Source organism: Danio rerio, chromosome 23 (genome assembly GCF_049306965.1).
Source record: "Danio rerio strain Tuebingen ecotype United States chromosome 23, GRCz12tu, whole genome shotgun sequence".
NCBI classification, from domain to species: Eukaryota; Metazoa; Chordata; class Actinopteri; order Cypriniformes; family Danionidae; genus Danio; species Danio rerio.
The window spans coordinates 24,219,249-24,241,710 of record NC_133198.1 but is presented as its reverse complement, the minus strand read 5'-3'; the positions used below and the strand labels follow the sequence as shown (position 1 = coordinate 24,241,710).

The following is a 22,462-nucleotide window of genomic DNA, read 5'->3' as shown; positions in this document are numbered from 1 at the left end:
ATATGCTAAGATGTATTGGGTGCTTTGTTTTTCAGCATTAGGTCAAATTAAATGTATCTTTTGTTTAATGTGTATATTGTAAAAATTTACATATTTTTGTAACAAGGCAATACACAAATAGACTGCTGAGAATTCATATTAAAAGTGACACAAAATCAGCAATTGGAATCAGCAATAAAAAAAAAAAAATCAGTATGTAGGATCACGTTTGTTACCTTGGTGTTGGCCACATACATCCCTGTAGAGTTCAGCCGATGTTTGATTTGTTGGCCATTGTAGACCTGCAGAAGGTCATTGCCTCCAAACTCCACCTCTGTCAGCTGCTGGTTGTGCTCGAAAAAGTCCACAGGGAAAGTGACTTGGCTGGATGTGCGGGTGGCTGATGAGGGAACACAAAAATGACACATAAATGTGAGTAAACAGCACGTGATGAGTCAGAGTGAATGTGTGGCGTGACTCACTGGCCGTAGCGGTCTTGCGTTTGCGAACAGGTTTCATGATACTGATTACGCTGCTGGGCTGAAGTGAGGGCTGAAGCCAATAGGACGTGTTCTCCACATTAGCCATGTAAATACGAAGGCTGCCATCCTCACACAGCAGAATCATGGTTGTGCGCTGCTGCTCGTTGCTAGCTGTGTGACGGATCGCAACCATGTCCTGAATCTGAAAAGAGGAGAGATTTGTTTATTTGTCTTTGCTTCACGTAAATAACAATATTTCACAACTAAAACAAACTTTGCCTAATAACCTCGACATTCATTAATTACCAAAATGATTTAAATATGAACTCAGGATAAATACACAAATAAACAAAACAGCAATTTTGACATTTAAAAAATATATATCTTAAAATACAATAGCAGCCAAAATAAATGTCTTTTCTATCTAAATTTATAACTTATGACATTTCTTTAAATATGTTGATGCTAAGCAAGGGACGATAACCGGTTTCAAGGTTTCCTGCAGTTTGGAAATGTCAACTTTTTAAAACTGCTAGAATTTTCTGTTATACCGTGCCTAAAGCATATGTAAGGGTTTTTTTAAATGTTTTTTTTTGGTACTTCTTTCATTGTTAATGCGCTGTAAAAAAAAAAAAAAAAAGATTTTTTTGTAAAAAAAAAAGATAGCAGAAGTCAATAATTTATTTTAAATATTTAGTCTGACATGTTTACTATTCAAAAATATTTAAAATGTTTCTTAAAATATATTGTGGTCAATGGAAGAATAAAGTTGTTGTTTTTACCAGACATTTAAAAGGAAGGTTTCATCTTCATCAAGATTATTATACCATCAGAAACTTATACCAGCCCATGTCTGGTTGGTGCTTAGATTTTCTAAGCATATTGTGATTTGAGTGTGTAAAATGTTTGTAAAAATGCAAAAAAACAATTACTGGGCAATGCGTAGATTTGCTGCTAATGATGATTTAAAAAACAATGTTTTTCTTTATTTACGAAACATTACGTGAATCTATTCGATAATGCACATTTTTCTGTTATTAAATTACACCAAATGTCATTAACTGTTATTTATTAGAGTAAGCAAAAACACCAGCACAGCTTTAAATTAAATAATAAAAAAAAAAAAAAACTACTAAAATTAATCATAAAAATAATGTGCTTTTAGCCAGGGTGCGAATTACAGGGGGGGTTGGTTATTGACCCCCCCTAATCCCCCCGAAGAACGTCAAAACATGTATGGGGGGTCCTATTGAATCTGAGAAAATGTTCACTCTGATCTGTATTTTAAATAATAATGTTAATGATTAAATGAATAGATATCAATTTGACCAACCCTATAACGGTTCATACCATTGTGAACGCATAAATCGCTCTAATCAGTACAGTATATGTAAGAAAAGTCTGAAACCAACATATTTAAAGCACCGATGGACACTGTAAGAGTTCACAAGACTTATTTATCATAAAATAAGTGTTTGTTTCTACATAAAACCTAAAAGCATAGTCAAAAGTTGGTATAGTTTGACCTAAAGTAAGCCGAAAATAGCTTATCAGTTCAGAATACACAAAACAGCCTATCCGACAGAACACTCAAAACATTTTATTAATAAATTAGATGTCATTTAAATAAATACATGAATTTGATTCACTGAAGCATAAATTACACATACATTACCGAAAAAGTTGATCCCTAATGTATAATTCACACACTGCTTTTAGCAATGACACATACTTGGGATCACTATGAAAATATAAGAGCTGACCTTTGCTTTAGCAGGCAAGGTTTTGATTTCCTGGATGAGGAACGTGTCTGGCTTTAACATGATGACCAGAGGGATTCCTGTAGTCTGCTGGACACAGCACACCAAACCTGGGTGGTTCATCACTTCTGACCACTGACAGAGCGCTGGAGATGTCTTACTACCGCCATTAGACCTGCACATGCAACAAAACAAATCACCAGTCAAATAATAACAGCTTTAAATCTAACATTAGGACAAGATGTTTCTTATGAGAGCAATCCTACCCTTTGACATTGATGGTGAAGAGCCTCTGCGTCTCCATGTTACTGCGGCTCACTGTGGCAGCAAATGACTTGCCCTGACTGTAGCTGAAAAAGAGCATCTGCAGGACGTGGGAGTAATAAACAGAGACTCCTCCTCCAGCCACCTGGCCGTTACTGTCCTGTGAAACAAACACACAACAAATTCAACATGCATTCACTCGGTTCATTCTCAAATCCATTTGGTTAACTTGCAGTCTGATATAAAAGAACAAGGTGTTTCTTCTTTTTGCCAACTGAAATGTAAGATTTTTTTTAAAATACCTTCAGGTCTTCGTGGTTGATCTCCAGGACGTTGGTGACGTAGAAAGGGCCGTGCTGAGCACTGCTGGACTCATCCATCACCTGAGTGTACATGTAGCCAGCAGAGGACATGATCACAATGATGTTTTTGCCCTCCTCGTTAAACAGGAATGTGGCGTCTCTGATCTTTGAACTTGGTAGCAGAAAGTAGTACATGGGGCTCAGAGCATCCACGGATAAGTCATAAATCTGAAAGAAAAATGAGATTAAAGGAATGTTACTTTTGATGGAACAAATGAGTCCTGACTATTAAGGAAAATCTGTCATTTGTGAAGACTCAAATGCTGATGATACATCCACTAGCATTCAAAGTTTCATAAGTATATACTTTTAATATACATATACAAATAATTTACCACAAACTATGAATGCTACTGAATGTATAATGCTAGATTTTCTTGCATTTGTATTTGCAAAAGGGAAGATGTCTTCAAAAGATTTTTGCTTTCAATTAATTTTATTCTTTTGGAGCAAAAATACATTCAACAAATAAATAAATTAAGGAATAAGTAAAAAAAAAAAAACATGTTTACAAAAAAACTACTTCATTTATAATATTTTTGATCACTAAAAAAGCATATCTGAAAACAGGGATGAGCAAGAACACAATGAAATGCGTTTTAAAATAAAATATCAAATACCTCCATTTGAAAAATCTTCTATCAATAGGTATATTCCATCAATCCCTTCTCTATACCTCATTCACCTCTACTATACATGAGGATGTATTCATAAAAATTTAACTTGTGTTTCTCTTTGATTTTAGTATAGATTTTGAACAAATTTCATACAGAAAGTCCTGTCTTAAAGATGATCTCTTTAGTCACTGTATAAAACACTGTGCAGATAATGAGTTGCAATATAGTACTATATCTGTCTATTGTGAAAATTGCCTCCATCTCTTATTTAAAAGCTAGATATTGGGTTATTTAAAATGATAAAGGTTATTTAAAATAAATTTCACATAATTTGTTAAATAAATATAGTTGTTTTATTTTGCATTTAAAATATGTATTTAAAAAAAAAGTAATATCATGATTTCTGAAATCTACTAAAATGTCCAATTTTAGTCATCTCCATAAATCATGTTTTTTGCAGTTGTATTCTTCAATACACAATATCTGTTTGCTGCCAAAAAACCTGAGTTTTTGACCAGTCTGTACACTGGAGTATTATTAAATATTTACTCATACTGATGAACTATGTCAAAGTTTGTAATTAACTATGTATAAAGAGCACCAGCAGATCAGGTACTGGCATTTAAAACAGCTGATGAAGCGCTGTAGGTATCGCCACTGAAGTAATCTATGCTGTTTGTCTTATTTACCTGTCTTATTTTGACTTGCTCCTGAACCTACCCCTGCTATTTGTCTGTTATTTTTTTTATATGTGATGAATAATTTCCCTCCATACTCCGAGCATTGATCAACTTCTTCAATATTAATCAATTTTCTAGTCTAACCATGGCAAATAACTGGGAAAACACCACTATTAAAGGCCACGTTTTTATGCCATGTAGACTTCTTACAAAGTATTTTACAGTATTTTAAAAATACAATTATACAAGACACTAAAGTATTTTGATAAAAATTATTAACTCATTTTCATAAACACTATCAAATACAAAAGTACAAAATATTATTTTGTATTTAAAATATGTATTTGAAATACATGTATCATAAATACTGCCCATCCCTGTCTGAAAAAAGTAAAAACTGTTGCATTTGTAGTTACAAATGTAGCAAATGTAGTTGCATTTTGTAACTTTAATTTTAAACCTGTAATAACATATTACAATATTACTGTCTTATCTTTATTTTTCAATAAGTGCAGCCCTGATGAGAATCAGTGTATTTATTTTAATAAATAATTAATAATATTATAACTTTAAAAAATACAAAAAAACAATACTTATTTACATTTTAACAACATATATTTGACAATGCTTTAACAATAATTCTAACAATATGTTTATACTAATTTAGACAAATTACTAAACAAGTCAGTATTAACACATCAAATGAAAAACATATATATAATCGGTATAAAATTTCACCTTGACGAAATCTGCAGTTATGATGGCTAATTCTGTCTGAGATCCTGGAAGCCATATGGCCTTGATGATGAAGTTCCCAGTGGCGAGCTGTGGATGCAGGACTAAGTGATCAGACACAGAGCCTGTGCTGCTGAATGTCAGAACGTGACAGTCCTGTAGATGAGAATTACAGAGAAATCAGACACAAAACAATCAGTGGCAACAATCTTGTCAATTAATTCTTCAACAGTTCTGTCTACATGGTTACCTTCAGTCCACACACAGCCAGATAATCTTCATTACAGGGGTTTCCTGTGAGACTGAGCACAGTGAAGGGAACCGGGGCAGAGGCCAGTCGAGTCAAAGTCAGCTTCCTCTTACTGGAGTCAGCTTGTTTCAACAGAGCAGACAACTGCAGGACTGTGATCTGCAAATCAAATACAGACAAATGGTATGAAGTTACAATTAAACACAAGCAGCATAGACACAAACCGGCGTTGAGGTTTTATGACCACCTTGCCCTTCTCATGGCTGACGGCGAGGTGTTGTCTACGTCCGTGAGGAGAGGACAGAACACACATGGCCACTCGACGCAACACATGAGCGCTGATGAGCTGCCGGATGGTCTGTCCTTGATCTCCACTGTAGTTCATCCTGACATTTTCAAAAGCACCCTCTTGTGAGCCCAGTGTTGGAACCTGGAGGATAAAAACACATTAAGCAATTTTGAACCAATAATGTCCTAATTTACTTAAAGAGATCACATTGTTGTTTTTTTGTTGCGGTTAAAAAGAGTGTTTAAAAGACCTGAGGAATGATTACTGTAGAGCAGGGGTGTCAACCTCAATCCCTGGAGGGCCGAAGCCCTGCACACTTTAGTTCCAACCCTGCTCCAACACACTTACCTGTAGGTTTCAAATAAGCCTGAAGGACTCAATTAGTTAATCAGGTGTGTTTAATTAGGGTTGGAACTAAACTGTGCAGAGCTGCGGCCCTTTTGGAACTGAGTTTAACACCTGTGCTGTAGAGTGATGAATATATAAAGTAGCAAGATGCATTTGTAAATACACTGCCCTTTCCAAAAAGTCACACATTCTAATGTTTTGTTGGACTGCCTTTAGCTTTGTTTATGGCATGCATTCGCTGTGGCATTATTTCAATATGTTTCCGCAACCTCAAAACATGTATTCCCATTTAGAGTAGCACTCATTTTGCAAAGATCCTGTATTGATGATGGGAGAGTCGGGTCGCTGTGCTAAGTCTTCTCCGGCATATCCAAAAGATTCTCAATAGGGTTAAGTTCTGGACTCTGTGGGGGCCAATCAACGTGTAAAAATTATGTTTCATGCTACCTGACCTGCTCTTTCACAATTTGAGTCTGATTAATCCTGGAGTTGTCATTTTGAAATATTTGTGTGACATCAGGGAAAATCCATTAATGGAATAACCTGGTCATTCAGTAAAACTCACTCGCTCAAGATTTTTTTCAGACCACATTTCATCCTCAAAGATAATGTCTCCTCACTACACTTCCAGTTTTTAATAATGTGTAGGATAGCGCTTGCTTTTTTGATGTTTCAGCTATGTCCTTAGATGTTTTCTTTGCATGATGAATGCCAATAATTTGACCCTTCTTAAAAAGAATTGGCAACTCTGTATAGGTCAGGATTAAATAACTTGTGAACGCATTTGGTTCATACCATGAGCTGGTCGGTCATCTCCACAGTCTTGTCCTGAGTGTGTAATTCGTTGAGAGCGTGTTGAGCACGGCTGCTGCTGCCCACCGCTGATGCCTGCTGAAAGTTAGTCTGAATGGCATCCATTAGAAAAATCAGCAACTCTAGCACAAGTGCTGCTGTGGAGGAGCTCGCCTGCAAAAATAAATGACAGCGGTGAGACACTTGCACACTTTTTTTAATCATCTTTCCTGTATTAGAGTAAAGTGATAAACAGTTCAAAAATAAAACTGATCTTCAAATCTACATTTTTCACTCAGCATGTAAATTGGATTAACCTATTTTTAGTTTTTTTTCCCAAATGTGCTCGTGTAGCATAACAGGCATGAGTCCAATTGGGATTTGGACTCATCCAAACTGAGTAAACTGTTTGCAGTAAGAGAGGGGAAAATATGCCGTAATCTAAAGCGCTTTCATGACCTAAAAGCGCATAAAATTGTGTTCTTGCACATTTTCTTCTTGAATTGCAATAGACAAGACAAATGCTGCATCAAGGAAATAATATATGAATAGGGATGTAACGGTATCAGAATTTCACGGTACGGTAATACCTCGGTATGAATGTCACGGTACGGTATTTATTGAATCATTTACAGGAAAAAAAAAAAATTTTGAAAATACTCCAAAAAAGTGCCAAAAGTGTCAATGACATACAAATTAGCCATCTATCTGTAAGCTTTGAAACAGGAACTTCAATATTAATAACAAAAAATTATTAAACCATGTAAAAAAAATAAAGTTTCAATTTAGTATTGTTAAAAACTCATCACATTTAACATTTAATCACTCACTTAGATAGAGATGGGTTTAAAGGAAAATTATCATATAACTATAATCTGGTAAAAGCTGGTATCTCTGGGTATTTACAATGTCCCCTGCAACAGAAAAAACCCCTCTCATTTGGGACTGAGGATTCTGGGACAAGAGAGATATGACTTGGCCCATGTTGACAGCAGTGGGGTAACGTTGTGCATTGTCTTTCCCCCACTTGAGAGGACAAACCATGAGTGAGATAGAGATCTCTTTGCGGTACAAGTCAATGTCTGCATCAATCTGAACAGTGTGCTGTGTTTCTGCAGTCCCCATGACTGTTATTAGTCGTATTCCCCAACTTGCAGGCACGTGCACACATAGGGCTCAACCTGTGCAGTGTACATGCCCTTTTTAGTCTTGGATAGAAAATGCCCTTCCAAAACGATCAAAAGTGCCCCCGCGACGCGACACAACCTCCGTCCAGTCCAGCCCTTCAGTAGGCGCTCGATAACACCTCTCTTGAGTATGCGCGCTCAACCCCCCCTCGGCGCTTTACAATACGCGCGCCACAACACAGCTGATCAGAACGCGCGCGACAGCACCGCTATTCAGCACGCGCGCGGCGACAACACCCGCTTTAGGTTCGATCATTTCCATCTTTTTTTCATCTCCGCTACTAGCAGCACACTCCATTTCCGCATTACTGGATCTGTAGCGACAACAGACCGCAAAGGATTATGGCCACGCCGGGGCTGATGGGAAATGAAGTTTCAGCTACCTCCCGTTCGCTTCATTCGCCTGAGCAAATTTTCTCAGAAGACCTATAGTTTTACCGAGTCATGCGACTTCGGTAATATCGAAAAAATTTAATATTGCGGTATGACGGTATTTACAATACCGTTACATCCCTATATATGAACCATTTTAATTTTTAAATTTAGAGTCTACTTTAGATTAAAAACTGTTCATGCTTTTTGTATGTTGCATCTTTGTTTGCATAATGATTAACACGCAGCGGTTGACTTTATTTTTAAAATATTGATATTAATATTTTAAAAAATATTTTAATTATAAATATTAAAAGAGATTTATTTTGTGTAACATATTTTAGGGTTTGTTTTAAAATGTTTTAAAAGTTTTTTTTTTATTTATATTTCAACTCCACAAAGAAACATGCAGCAATAGCCAAATAAAAGGACTCATTTTGTTGTGAAATTAAAATGGTGAATCAAACTGGATTGTGAGTTAAGTGAATCACTGCATCCATATTCAGCATGACAACTGAACATCCCGTTTGGATGGGACTATTTTTTTTTTAAGATTGGTAAACATGGTTTTCTTTGTAATGCCTGATGGTCTAATGGTCTGCATGTAAATGGGTTTTTCCAATAAGCTGATTTCTTTGACTTCTGATCATATCAGTGTGCATGTAAACATGCAGAGAACAAAGATCGTAGCACTTTTCATACCACTTGGATGAGCAGGTCTTCTCTGCAGCCCTCGATGTTTTTACACACACTACTCTTCTTGGGCTTGTCATCGTCGCTGTTTTTGCCGTCACAGATAGTAACTTTGCCCTTGTCCGCCGGTGAGGAGCTCTGATGGCGGATGGCGCTCTCTGGCATGCGCAGCTCGCTCTGAAAGGCTGAGGACTCCTTCATGGTGGAGCTCATTCCACTGCTGGGACTTCTTTTCACCAGAGCCTGTGAAACAAGCATACAGATCCAGAATCAGATATGTTGGACGCAATTAACTGATCTAATTATTTGACAAAAGATGTTTATGCCAGGGATGGAGTGACCATGAAAGGGAAGAAGAAATCAAATTTGATGGTTACATGCTTTGTGTTTTCATTAAGGAGACATGCATGAGTGGAAATGACTTAAATGTTGAAATGTTCATATGAAACAGCTGTTAAAGGGATGGTTCACACAATAGTTTTAAATGCCATCATCATTTACACACACTCCCCTTATTCCAAACCAGTTTAGAGTTTCTTTATTCTGTTGAACACAAAGGGAGATATACTGAATAATGAAAAGACTTCCATAGTATTTGTTTTGTTCCTACTATGAATGTCAACTGTAGTTTTTCCCCAAGATTCTTTAGAATATATTGTTTTGTGTTTCACAGGAGAAAAAAATTCAGAAGAGTGTGTGCGTAAATAGTGAGGAAATTTAAATTGGGTGAACTATTTTTTTAACATCAAAAAATTAACTAAATATTAAGGAATTAAAACGATTTTTAATGAACAAAATAAAATAAAGTAATAATAGAGTTTTTATTTTTCCAACAATATTATTCCAATTGAATCATATTAATATTATCTTTATTTAAAATTAATATTTTACTTATTAAAAATGACAAATCAACATAGTTTAAATACTCAACGTTCTGAAAAAAGAATATAAATGTATTTTTATTCTTAAGTTTGATGAATGTGGTTTACTTGTAATGTCAGTTTATAAGCTATATGCACACAGACTTTTAATTTTCAGCCAGGCAGCCCAAGGGCTTCCGGTGAATTGTCTTTCTATTTTAAAATTGTCATGTTTAAGTATTAAAAAATCTGCGATCTTCACTACCTGTTAGATATACAGTATGAAGTGGTTATCGGACAATAAATGAAGCCTTTAAAATATGAAAATTAATTTTACTCCAGTAATTTCATTGGAATTTCTGCGCTAGCCTGTTGCTACTGACTACGCTTGTGGTTACAACCACAAGTCTTTCATCTTGTTTTACGCTTGAACAACTACATGATACTTAAGTCTATTTAACTGAATGTATTGTAATAACATTACAATATCGATGCTGTAAAAACAATCTTGTGAAATTGAAAAAAGGTGCATTAAGCTCTTACCGGAAATGTATCGTTGGCTTTAAAACTCTAGCTGTGCATAGAGCCCATTGGTCTGCATGTAAATTTGTTTTTCAATAAACACTATACACTTTATTCAGCATGTACACATAGACATCACCTAAACACTATATAACTGCAGGTTAATTGTTTATATTTATTATAATATTAATATTATTCTTTTTTATTGTATTTTTAATCAAAAAGATAATGCTTTGAAATTAAAGTAAATAATTTATCAATATAAACTGTCAAATATGTCATTTTAAGCTGTAATTAGCAGCTTACAAGTTTAAGAACCAATGTGTTTCTTAATAATTTTGAAAAATCATAAAGCTGTAAGAAATGCTATTTTTAAACAAAAGGTGTCACATCAACAGTAAATTAAAATATATTATTAAATTATTTTAACAGAATGTAAAATTATTTATTCATTAGAACTACTTAAATTTTTTTTGGTTCACTATGGAGCTTAACAGCTGTAGTTAGTAGAATGGAAAATGTGTTCTAAAAAATAAAAAAACGATGTTTGAAACAATAACAGTAAATATTACATTTATATTTATATTTATATCTACACCTTTAGACTGGATTCACTGGAAGTAAAATACTACAAAACAAAGAAAAAACTTCCTATATTAACATAAAAAACAAACAAAACAAAAAGATGAAATGTTGCAAACCCTGATGAATTGAGGGAGATCTGAAATGAGCTAATGGCAGTCAATGATAAATGATTTGCAAGCCAAAGTTACCGCAGTTGCTCTTTTCCCATGATGACCTGAAGTATTCGGTCTCACCTGGCAGCTGCCATCCTCCTTGGCACCGCAGTCACAGAAGAAAGAACCGTATTTGGCATAGGAGATCTCATGGTCTTTGTGACAGACCTTGGCACACACTGTGCACACACCTACCCCATCCACCATCTTACAGGTGTGACAGTGATACCTGTGCGGGGAAGAGCAGGCGATTAAAGGCCGACAGCACAGCTTTCCCAACGCTTCTGTTTCATAGCAAACGAAGGCAGAGTGGATCTATTACCAGTGCTGGTTCATGAACTCCTTCTGTGTGATGGTGAAGGTGCATAGCTTATTGCAGAGTGAATCCTCGTCCTAAAACACAAGAAGCTCAAATATCATTGTTGTTATGTGCTAGTGTTTTTTTTATTTTCTCTCCTTTCTTCTGTTCTCGCTCTTGTCTACTTTCGCTTTCTCATATTCCAGATATTGGTCGATTCATCTATAAATCAATCGCTCTCTGACATAATAACAAATTTAAAAAATGACCATATTACATAAAGGAGCACGCCAGACTACTCTTTGTCGCATTTTTTTATGACTTAGTTAAAAAAACCCTGTCTAACTGTGTGCTATTGTCGTTGCTTGTTCGTCACGCTATTCCATCTAGCTGCCCTTCATATTTAAAAACCACCATGAAACGAAAGTTAAGATTGTCCTTTTTGTTCCTCTATCATGATGTACATTCACTTGAAAGTCCTGAAATAAGGAAAAAATGTCAGGCGGTGCATAGTTTTATCCTATAAGAACCAATTGGATTCTTGGAAAAGGGATGTTGCTAACTTTAAAAAGGTGGACGAATGGATGAAGGCAACAAATAAAAGAGACCCTGATAGCCCCTCACAAATGGTATTCTATGTGACAAGAGGTGAATAAAAGTTGTTTTGAGAGGGGAGGGTTATGAAATTGGATTAAAGATTCTATAAGCAAATGAATTATTATAAAATAATGAAGTACGCAAATACATCCAGAAAAACTAACAAAAAGCACTCAGGGGTTACTCGAAAATTTGGTCGGTGCTCTTTGGGTAAGGAATTCATCAAAACAACAACAGTAATCAGTCCAAGGCACTTGAAAAATGAGAAAAAAATTAAAAGCCTTTATTCACATGGCTAAATCTTAAAAAAACCACGTCTTGAGACGAATTTTTTTTTTTTAAGATTTAGCCATGTGAATAAAGGCTTTTTAATTTTTCCACATTTTTCGAGTGCCTTGGACTGATTACTGTTGTTACACAAATACAGCATTTATAACAAGCACTACTATATATATGTATAAAAATTAAAGCACGTTTTAATTCCGACTTTAAGGCTGGGTGATAAAATCGATATAAATATTTACTGACCGAACACCATAGTAAAGAACGATAAAAGTTCGGTTTGAAGGCTACAGTTTTATTAAAATGTGGCTGCAGAGTGTACGCCTTGGAAGCAATGCCAATAAGCTTAGGGTGTATGTTTGTCATTTCCAATGGAGGCGCGCGACTTGCACGACCATAAACTAGTATCAGAGCTGCAGCAATGGTTTGTCCATTAGTCATCTTCTGAAAAAAATGGTTGATGGTTGCCTAGTTATGAGAGACGCCAGGGGAGAGCAAAGGCAAATCGCACATGGCGAATGAAACCTTGTGCTTCTCACTTCAGGTCAGAATAACAACACATGTGAAAACGAGTGGCGAAAACATCGTGGCAAGCCGCAGTGAAGAGATTGCACATAAAAATTTATGTAAGGATGTCCCTAGAGTGGCTTTTTGGTTTTTTAGCATTGTGGTAATGTAGTAATCTAACTTTACAATCTAAACTTTACAAATAAATACTGCAATTACAATTGCAGTATGTATTTGAATAATGATGGTTAGTTCCTTTACTTTAAAGCTCAGATTCAATTATCATAATTTGTGTTGTTTACAAAGTTTGAGGTTTAGTGTACCATAATACACACCTTAAAGTTTGCTTTGATTGTTCAGTGTTTACACTTTACCATTGAACACTTTGTAATATTTTATCAAGTTTAAGAGTCTCTTTAACGCTTATGTTTATTTTATTCAGATGTCAGATCAGATATTTTGTTTAAATATTTTAGTTTTTGGGAATTAAAATTATCTGCCTTAGTAATATTGGTAAATTAAAATAAAGTGATAAATAAACAAAAAATCCTAATATTCCTAAACGTATTGTTAAAAAATATTAAATCATTATCAATAACGAATGATATGAAACAAGATATCATGATAATCTTTTTGCAATATCGCCCAGCCCTACTCTAAAAACTACATAAAGCCCATCCTCCACTGTATTCTTTTTGTTTACAAGACTCGGAAGAAGTGGAGAGGTAAGAACACCAAGAAAGTTCACTAAAAGACTTATGGGAGTTAGACTTTGACTTTGTCTTGTCTTTAGAGCTGCCCACATCCCTTCTGCCAGCCTGTTTTGTTCAAACTATCCTGTACATATTGTAAATAAGATAAATTTGTATTATTATTTTCCTTTATCTGATTTTTTTTCCCTTCACTCAGTTTTTGATTTAACTTTTGTGTGGCAAAAATGGTTTTGTATGATTTTTGGGGGCTCGTCCGGGATTATTTGACTATCCAAAGGCTAAATAGATTAGCAAATAAAAGTAATCTCTGAAACTGAAGTGAGCAGGGTTTTTTCTGACCGAGTCTTCGGCCTGCGAGTCATCTTCTTCAACAGCCAGCTCCTCGACCCAGTCAGAGTCCACTTCGATGGCCTTCTCCTCTCCATCCATCAGGAGCTGGGACGAGCCCTGGCCACTGCTTTGCCTTAATGCGTTCATCACATCCGCCAGGTAGGAGATGATGTGACAGGCACACTCCAGCATACTAGCATGCTGCGAATAAAATTTAATTATGCTCTGATAAAAATAGAAGGGATGTAAATGGTTGTATAAAAAAACTAAACATATCTGGTGCCTACCTTGCCTTGTGACACGTTGGCTGTTACTTTCTCCACAACGTTCTTCTGATACAAGTATTTTTTACTGAAAGATAAATAGGAAAAAGTTGGATTTAGTTTTAAGTGTGGGTAACAAATGCACATAAGAGTAGAGCTTTTTAGGTTCAATCTACAGTATATGTAGTAGTTTCACACTTCAAAAATTTGCCCAACAACCCACTGCTAAATGCTAAAAATATTGTATAATTTTTTCGTTAAATTTGTAACATTTATAATATTACTTTAATATTAATATCATTATTTTTTTCTATTTCTAATGCATACCTTCTAATGCAAAAGCCAAACTTTAAGCCAAGTTGTCGTACAACTATTTAAAAACACATTATATTAAAAACATTTATTATTTGTTACAATATTCTTCTGGGTAGTACTAACATCATTACATTAAAATTCATTATACACAATTAATTTATAGAATTACACTATTATTAACATAATTGCCTACAGGCATAACAATATATATCAATCCATATACAAAAGTATAATGTAAGTAATATACAGAGAGAGAGAGAACATATACAACATCTAATCTCCCTCAGAAGCCAGTCACTCACCATCTTGTGAGCCAATCAATAGCAGCTCTGTGTAGCTGTAGATGTCCTGCTCCTTGTCCAGCACTGGCTAGAGTGGCCATGATGACCATGAGCTCAGGGAAACCCGCTCCATCCCCACTGGCCAGCATCTCTGTGGCCATGGGTATGAGTGTGCTGAGCAGCACCGTGCAGACCCCCTCGCCCACCTGGCTGTTATCCCGCACGATGTAGGAGGTAAGGAGCTGCAGGAGCTGCCTGTTCTCCTGCACTGTGTCAAGCTGGTCTGAATCTTTGGGAGGGGAGGCCGTCATGCGCCTCAGCCAGGCCTGGAGTCTCGAGGGCTCCACGCAGGCCAGCTGAGCCAATGAACCGCACAGGCACAGAAGGCTGGGATTGGGGCTTTTTTCCGCTGAAAAAGAAACGCAGGTGGGATGTGTAGGAGGGAGGGGCGGGGGTCATATGGCATCATTTTTCAGAGGTATTGCATGGCTACTTACTGAGCTGGAAGAGTTTAGTGAAGAATTTCAGAACCCGATTGCAGAATTTTGCGGAGAGATTCTCGTTGGCAGTGGCCATCATGATCTGAACCAATTCTCCACTACAAGACAAGGAGGAATTTATTAACCCAATTAAGTCCACAGGCAAATATAGTTGCCAAAGTTCATAGCTGCCATTTTTCTTTTATGAGTAATTTTCTACATGTTATCCATGTTTAATTTTTCAATGACATGCAAGCAAACAACCAAGTAAAATTGATTTTGATTTACTTCCTGTCACATGCGACCTTCAATTTCCTACCCCTAATTCCACTATGCAAAATAGAGGCAAACCTTCCCAAATAAAGGCTATTTTCATGTTACTAAAAAATTCTTTGTTCACAAATATATATTAACATAACCATGAAGGTCTCTAGATTCATCCAAATAAAACTAATCTTTCAAGAGATCTACAGTCCTCTGTATGATTTGTCAAATGTTTAAGCGGCAACTACAGCTGCCAGTGGGCAAAATAACTTGTAAGTACATAAATCATGGAGGATTAGAAAATAACGTGTTAAGTTAATAAATCAAGGTTATTAGTTTAATGATTTTTGCTTTCATAATATGCCATCTAAACTTTCATAATATGCCATCTTTACTTTAAAATAGCCTTTTTATAAACAATTTAATACACAGCTAAATCCTTAGTCTAGAACTTCTCCCACTCCTACAAAGAGTTAAAATAACACTGGAGCAGAGTTAAAGTGCTAAATGAACAGAGAATAATGAACTCCAGCTGTAACAAGCAGAATTATTGAAGAAAAACATGAAACTACAACCAAATTCAGTCACAACCTTCGGCCCTGCTATCAACACAAACATGGGTTTTGTAAAAAAAAAAAAAAAAACATTCTACACAAAAACGCAGTATCAGCTCTCTGGAACCCAAATTTTTAAAAACTAGTCAGGGTGAAGATTTTTAAAAGTGGCAAGGGGCTTTGTTATTTTAAAAACTGAGAAAAAAAAAACATTTTTGTTTACTAAAATACCTGTGTACGTGTGGACATGGCTTTACGTCAATTAATTATTTCATGGCTCCTTTAAACTAATGATAATTTATTTGATCAAGATATACCTGAATGAGAAGAACTCCTCCATTGCTTTGCGGACCTGACTGCTTTCCAGCTGTTTCTCTAGATACTGGAGACACTCTTCAAGAATGGTCTCATCCAAACCACTAATTGCAAACAGAAACATATTTAAAGGAATATTAAACAATAATCCAACCATAACCACATTCCTATACAGTTTGAATCACAGAAAGGTTTTGCAATGCCTTAAGCTAAGCACAAATGGGAAAAAAAATTAATTTTTCATTATGCAATTTCCAAAACGTTCCCATCCACACACACATTGTTTTAGCAAATGTCTGCGTTTACATGGAAATGGGAAAAATGGGTTTAAACAGTGTATTACGTATGGCACTAGGCTCTGCATTAGCAGGTTTTGTTGCATTAGCAGGTTTTGTTGTAATAGTGCTAATAAACATAGCACAAACATAGCACTGCCATTCTTGTTATGATTTTCTTCTTCTGGTAATGTGGTACTGTGAAGTCATTTAAAAGGTTGGGTTTTGCCTATCCACATGGCATAACTCGTTATCCAAAAAAAAAAAAGAAAAAAGAAAAAAGAAAAGAAATCATCAGGATCCAATGACAAAATATTAAATAAAAATATTGCAGAATATCCTAAATCCATTGATATGTGAATCTTTTTAGATCTTTTGAGTTTTAATAAACAGAAGTTTCAGCGAAGGGACTTTTAACAAGACCTTTTAAAATAGTTGAGTTATTAACCATACATTTGGAACAACAGGAGGCTTTTTGGTTAAACAAACACTGAATCACTGCTTTTGTTGTAGCTGGTCAGATTGCAGATCTAATTTTAAGTGTAGTAATTTCCTTTAATATCATATAGTCATCACCTGTTTGGGTCAGAGTGATTGGCGATGATGTTGTAGCAGCCTGTAATTAGGCGTTCGTAGACGAGAGCCAGAAAGGCATCAGATTCGGCAGGGCCCAGGATCCTCTCCAGTGAAGTGCTGCAGATCTCAGCCACACTCTCTGTGCTGCTCTCCAACAAAAGAGGAAGCAGTGTGCGGATCACCTGTGGACTGTTTAGCTCCTCTGTGCTATAGACGAACACAAATAACCATCAGGGTCTATCATTGTGTTATGTAATATATTTGCTTCCACTGCACTCAATACTTACACAATGAGGTCCCCCGTGAGGCGAACCAATGAGAGCAGAATGTGCTTGAGAGAAGAGGCCAAGGGCAGCGATTGGTTACTGAGGGTGCCCAAGTGTGCAGCCTGAATCGCGCTGATGTAGCTTTCTGATGGGATGGTGTCATTGGCAAAGGCGTTTCGCTGTGGATAAAGAAGCATTCAGTATACAGTGAGGCACAGACAGCATGCTTACTCTAAGAGCTGAAGGAAATGCATTGCTTACCCATGAACCGATGTTTGGGAATTCATTAGTGTGAATGTTGTTCCATGTTTCACACAGTGTCTGCACGGCGGAGGGCAGATTCTGCATCACGGTCTGACCTGAAAAAGTAAAAACACCACACATGAATTGTACTTTGCACTGATCACTTTAGGCAAGTTACCATGTCTATTAAATGTCATTCAAAATTCTTACCAAGCAAGTTGGCTTTGCAGCGCGTAGATCCAATGGACAACACGGCAGCATAGCCCTGCAGTTTAGCTTCAGTGGGCTTGTTTTCTCCTTCCTCTGGCAGGCTCATCAGCAGGTATGACCTGAGCAAACAAACAAACAGCAAACCAGTCAGAAAGTTTCTTTGGAGTTTTTGACAACCTAAATTTCACACAAAGATATCAAGGCAGAATGCTTCTACATCTTCCAATCATAAAAAAAACATCAGAGAACATTATGCAACAAAGAAGTGTGGGAAGTGTGGAACAAATTGTATGTTACTGTTCCAATAAATAATAAAATAATTCCACTAAATACCATGATGGTGATTAAAAGATGGCAGAATTCTCATTATCATGGGAATGATCCCTTAATATGTGCAACAATCCTCAGTAAATGTGGTGGAATCAATACCTAGTAAAGGCTGTGTAGACGTCGATGAGCTGCAGCGTGGCGGGCAGCAGGTTTTTGGTGATCTCAGAGGATTTATTGGGATCTGTGTCCGCAGCTATTTTGGAGAAATGCTCATCTAAAGACACTTGAACTTTGGAAATCACAGCATCCAATGTGTAGATGGTTTGTAGAGAGGGTACTTGGTGAAGAGGTAGGATGCTGTTAGGGTCCACGCAGCAAAACGATGAAATCTACAAAAGCAGTGGATAAATATATTTAGGTTATAGTTAATATATTAGGAAACAAACAGACAAATCAATCTAAAGACCATGTAAAATTTAAATTTACAATGCTTATTTGGTAACACTTTACTTGAAGAGGTGTTCATAAGACTGTCATGAAAACATTATAATCATGCATCATGAATGTGTAATGCCGAGTTCAGACTGCATGATTTTCAAACTAGTCGTGTCACAGATGTTTTCACACTGCATGACTATCTGGGCTAGCGTTTCGTCGCTGCTTTGTTTACACTGCAAGATGGTTCGGCAACATGGACATTCACATTGCATGACTTTACTATAGGGAGAATCGCCGACAACTTCGTCCAAACTACGTCTCACAGCCAAAAACATGTAGTATATCTTTTGTTATTAACTACATAATGAGAAAGAAGCCTGTAATGGGGTAGAACATGTACATGTTTGATCACCTGGGTTTAAAGGGAATTAGCCATTTCTCAATGTTGATAATAAACTAATTTCTTTCTGTATGAAATGTCAAACAGACATGGTTGCTCCTGAGTCCTGTCAAACCTCCATTAGTTTTCCTCCATTTCGTGGGTCCAAATAAACCGAAAAAGAGCGCTTTTAACTTCTCCCCCAGCCTTCCGCTGGCCTGCAGCAGGTATACACACACGCACACACAAGTGAATGCTGCTCTCTCATTGGCTGTAGGCGATCTCTGATGTTATTTTCAGTCAAAACTCAATTCACACGGCATGATTTGAATCGCCGACAGCTCCAGATATTTAGCATGCCAAATATCTCACAGGCATCGCCGACTCATCTGCGATTCTCTCAGATCGCGTCTTTGATCGTTCATACTGTGTGATTTTCACTCACGTGCACGAGCAAAGATTTGCCTGTGATTATAGGCATTTGTCGGCGATTTCTCAAAACCTGTCGGCGAGCCAAAATCGGGGCTAAAATCACGCAGTCTGAACTAGGCATAACTGTCATTAAGTGTCATTCACTCAGTCATGACAATTTAGGTGCAAAGATGACATTGTCTGTCATGAAAACTTGTCATTAAACAATACAACAAAACTTGTCATAAATCAGTCATAAACAATGTCATGAAGCCATTATAACTATTTCATGAATTTTATAACATCAAAATTAATTTTTATTATTAACCACAGTGGTACAAGCTACATTTTTCATTAAAATGTAATTAAATATTAATGATGATGTAAAAAATCATTTGACAGTGTAATAATACTTTTAATGACAAATGCAGCTTGCTGCACTGAAAACGTGATTAGAAAAACATTCAGAACACAATTATAATGCCTAAACACAATCATGTTTATGACAGATTAGTGACAAGTTATGTTGTCTTGGCAATGTCAAGTAGTCATAATTTCATCTTTGCATTTAAAATAACATAACTGAGCAAACAACACTAACAGTTGTCCTAAACATGCATAAATCTCATTCACATCATAAAGGTTTCATGAGTTTTTTGAACACTCCAAGTAAAGTGTTACCTTTTATTTTACTAGCTCACATTGTTATTCTAAAAGGGCCCCTTTTATTCTAGAAGAAACCCCCTTCTTTTACTTCAAGTCTACCTCTGAATTTTTCTAAAAATGCAGAGGGAGGAGTGGGTGTGGCCAGCAAAGCAGGGGAAAAAAAGGGGAGCGAACAACAGTCAACCATAAAGAAAAAAAGCAAAGAAATAAACAGTAAATAATTTTCTACTGCTACATATGTTATTCATAATTTCATGTATTGTACACAACCACAATTTGTTATATCATTATAAAGATAATCATTTATATAATATAAACACTATAAATGAGGACTTCTCTCCTGCTTAATCCGACGTCTGAATGCAGATACTGTTGATAGGAGTGCAGCAGGTCTCTTGCGCTGTCAATTTCAACCATTAGCTATACCGGTAATTGGGAGTATTTTAAACATAGGCAAACACAGCAGCGCAGATATAGGTGATGTGTCTGAATAGTAACAAACTTCAGTGTTACAAGACATTCTCCAATTCTCATACAGCTCTCCTTATAAATATGCTTGCTGCAAACTAACAGCTTTGCTGAATCGGTCCTGACAGAATCGCGGGGAAAAGAATGCAACAAACCCCATGGATCATGGAAACAAACACATACGACCCATGCTGTGTAGACGCAGTCTGTCTCGTCTTCGGAAAGCACATGCTCTCATGAATAATTAAAAAAGCAGGGTCTTCTCATAGGATAAGAAAACTTCGCTATGAATAATAATGAGAAACTGATGCATCATCACTTCACTAGCAGATTTGTGATACGTCGCCGATTTTGAACCCGCCCCAAAGATTATTTTAAACCCGGAAGATGAAATTAGCTAACAAAAGCTCAAGATTATCCAGTATCCCAACAATTAAAAATGACAGGTGCTAATGTTGTCTTAACTGATGCTCAACACACAAATCTGTTAAAATAAAAATAAAAACTACTCCAGGGTGTCCTGAACCTTTAAAGTGTACAATAAATCTGTGCAAGTTAATCCACTTGAAAAAAAGAAGTTTGTTTTAGTAATCTTCAATTAAAGTCAGACCGTTTGGAGTGGCTGTCCTACCTTTGACATCAACCTAGGCTCAATGCCTATTTTACCCCTTAGCCCTTCCCCCTCCTTTTGCACATTCCTGTGAAGGGGTGTCCCAATTCTCTTTATCTTGAAGGCGTAGGGCTAAAGGTAAGGGGTAAATACCCCTTAGAATGAAGATTTTTTAGAACCATACTCAAAACCAAGGGGCAAAAAAAAAAATCCCAGAATACACCAGCCACAACGACAAAATCTCTGCACCCGAAAGTAAGGAGATCCACAAATTAGAATTTTTTTGTCATTATTACGAATTTTTACAACAAACAAGCATATGTTTTAATATATTCATAACTGCGTTCACATTTTACCGTCATGCTTTAAAAAACGAATGGGCTTTTTACAGTGTCTGCTATAATGTTAATGTGGTTTTTGATGTGTTTACATTGATTAATATGGCCACTGTATATATGCACAGTAAAGTTACGATCTTATTGCTACATTAAGGCTGTTTTATACTTCTGTGTCAAACGCACGCGTATGCTACGGCGTTGACGCATAGCCCTTCGCCGTCGCTGACGTGCACCTCTCAAAAAAAATGTAAATACACAATTGCAACGACGCGTAGCACAAGCTCTGTGATTGGTCGGCTTGGTAGCGATGACAAGTCTGGGCGGGACAGAGAGCCGCACGAATGTTTTGCTTTTGTTCAGGAAAAGCAAAACAGCAGCGAAGAAACTCGACACAGAGGAACGTTTACACCTCACTGCCAACTAGCGTTTCGAAAGTGTTAATGCAGACCAACAGAGACAGCGCGCAGAAGTATAAATGCACAGCCGTGGGTCACGCCGGTCACTTGACGCAGAAGTATAAACCAGGCTTTAGATTGTTATGATAACATAATATATGCCTTCAGTGATTTCCTGAAGATTAAAACCCAAAATAGCACAACTGGAATAACTACAGCAGTCGCAATCATCTGATCTCATATGAAGCAAGATCACGATGACATATGACGACGTGTGCAGATGTTGTAGTGCTGTCCCAATTCTTAGGGCTAAATTTTGAAGCCCTTCCCCTTCACCCTCGGTTCTAAGGGGCAAGGGGAAAGGGTAGGGGTACAAAAATAAAATTGACATTGGGCCCTAATCTCTTCCATAGCAATTGTATAGCAAAATTCTTAGCCACGCCCCTCTAAGCACTTTTTTTGCTTTAAGGGAATGATGTGCAAAAGAAAGCTCCGCCTCCTATTCAATATTCCATGTCAGTTTGAATTGCATCGACATACTAAAATATAAGTCTCGGCAAATTCCAATTTATGTGGACTTTAAAGATATTTAGTGAGTACCTGTCTGGCAATATATTCCTCTGCAAGCTCCACATCATATTTCACTGCACTGCATTTAGTCGATGCCACTTCGATCAAAGATGTAGCAAGATCAGCTTTCATTCCCTGCTTCACTAGGTGCTCCTGAAGAAAAATGAGTTGAACAGAAATGAGTCAAAAAACTTGACACATGGATCATCCGGTCATGTTC

General features: G+C 36.6%; 1 protein-coding gene across 50 annotated transcripts in view; it reads right to left on the bottom strand.

Moving 5' to 3' along the window:
• ubr4 (ubiquitin protein ligase E3 component n-recognin 4) overlaps positions 1-22,462 on the bottom strand; it is a 99,381-nt gene that overhangs the window by 46,879 nt on the left and 30,040 nt on the right. For 30 of the 50 annotated variants that reach the window (XM_073938854.1, XM_073938856.1, XM_073938859.1 and 27 more), the window contains 23 exons: positions 22,273-22,395; positions 18,127-18,356; positions 17,698-17,816; positions 17,506-17,603; positions 17,266-17,423; positions 16,979-17,185; positions 16,130-16,231; positions 15,013-15,113; positions 14,537-14,924; positions 13,944-14,007; positions 13,666-13,857; positions 11,252-11,322; positions 11,011-11,158; positions 8,820-9,053; positions 6,562-6,732; positions 5,377-5,559; positions 5,130-5,288; positions 4,883-5,035; positions 2,788-3,015; positions 2,488-2,645; positions 2,225-2,396; positions 462-663; positions 216-379 (listed from right to left, as the gene is read on the bottom strand). In XM_073938854.1, the coding sequence (XP_073794955.1) occupies positions 216-379; positions 462-663; positions 2,225-2,396; positions 2,488-2,645; positions 2,788-3,015; positions 4,883-5,035; positions 5,130-5,288; positions 5,377-5,559; positions 6,562-6,732; positions 8,820-9,053; positions 11,011-11,158; positions 11,252-11,322; positions 13,666-13,857; positions 13,944-14,007; positions 14,537-14,924; positions 15,013-15,113; positions 16,130-16,231; positions 16,979-17,185; positions 17,266-17,423; positions 17,506-17,603; positions 17,698-17,816; positions 18,127-18,356; positions 22,273-22,395 (3,825 nt within the window). Of the gene's footprint in view, positions 1-215; positions 380-461; positions 664-2,224; positions 2,397-2,487; positions 2,646-2,787; positions 3,016-4,882; positions 5,036-5,129; positions 5,289-5,376; positions 5,560-6,561; positions 6,733-8,819; positions 9,054-10,965; positions 11,159-11,251; positions 11,323-13,665; positions 13,858-13,943; positions 14,008-14,536; positions 14,925-15,012; positions 15,114-16,129; positions 16,232-16,978; positions 17,186-17,265; positions 17,424-17,505; positions 17,604-17,697; positions 17,817-18,126; positions 18,357-22,272; positions 22,396-22,462 lie in introns of all 50 variants that reach the window. The other 20 variants (XM_073938848.1, XM_073938851.1, XM_073938853.1 and 17 more) reach the window with 1 other exon arrangement.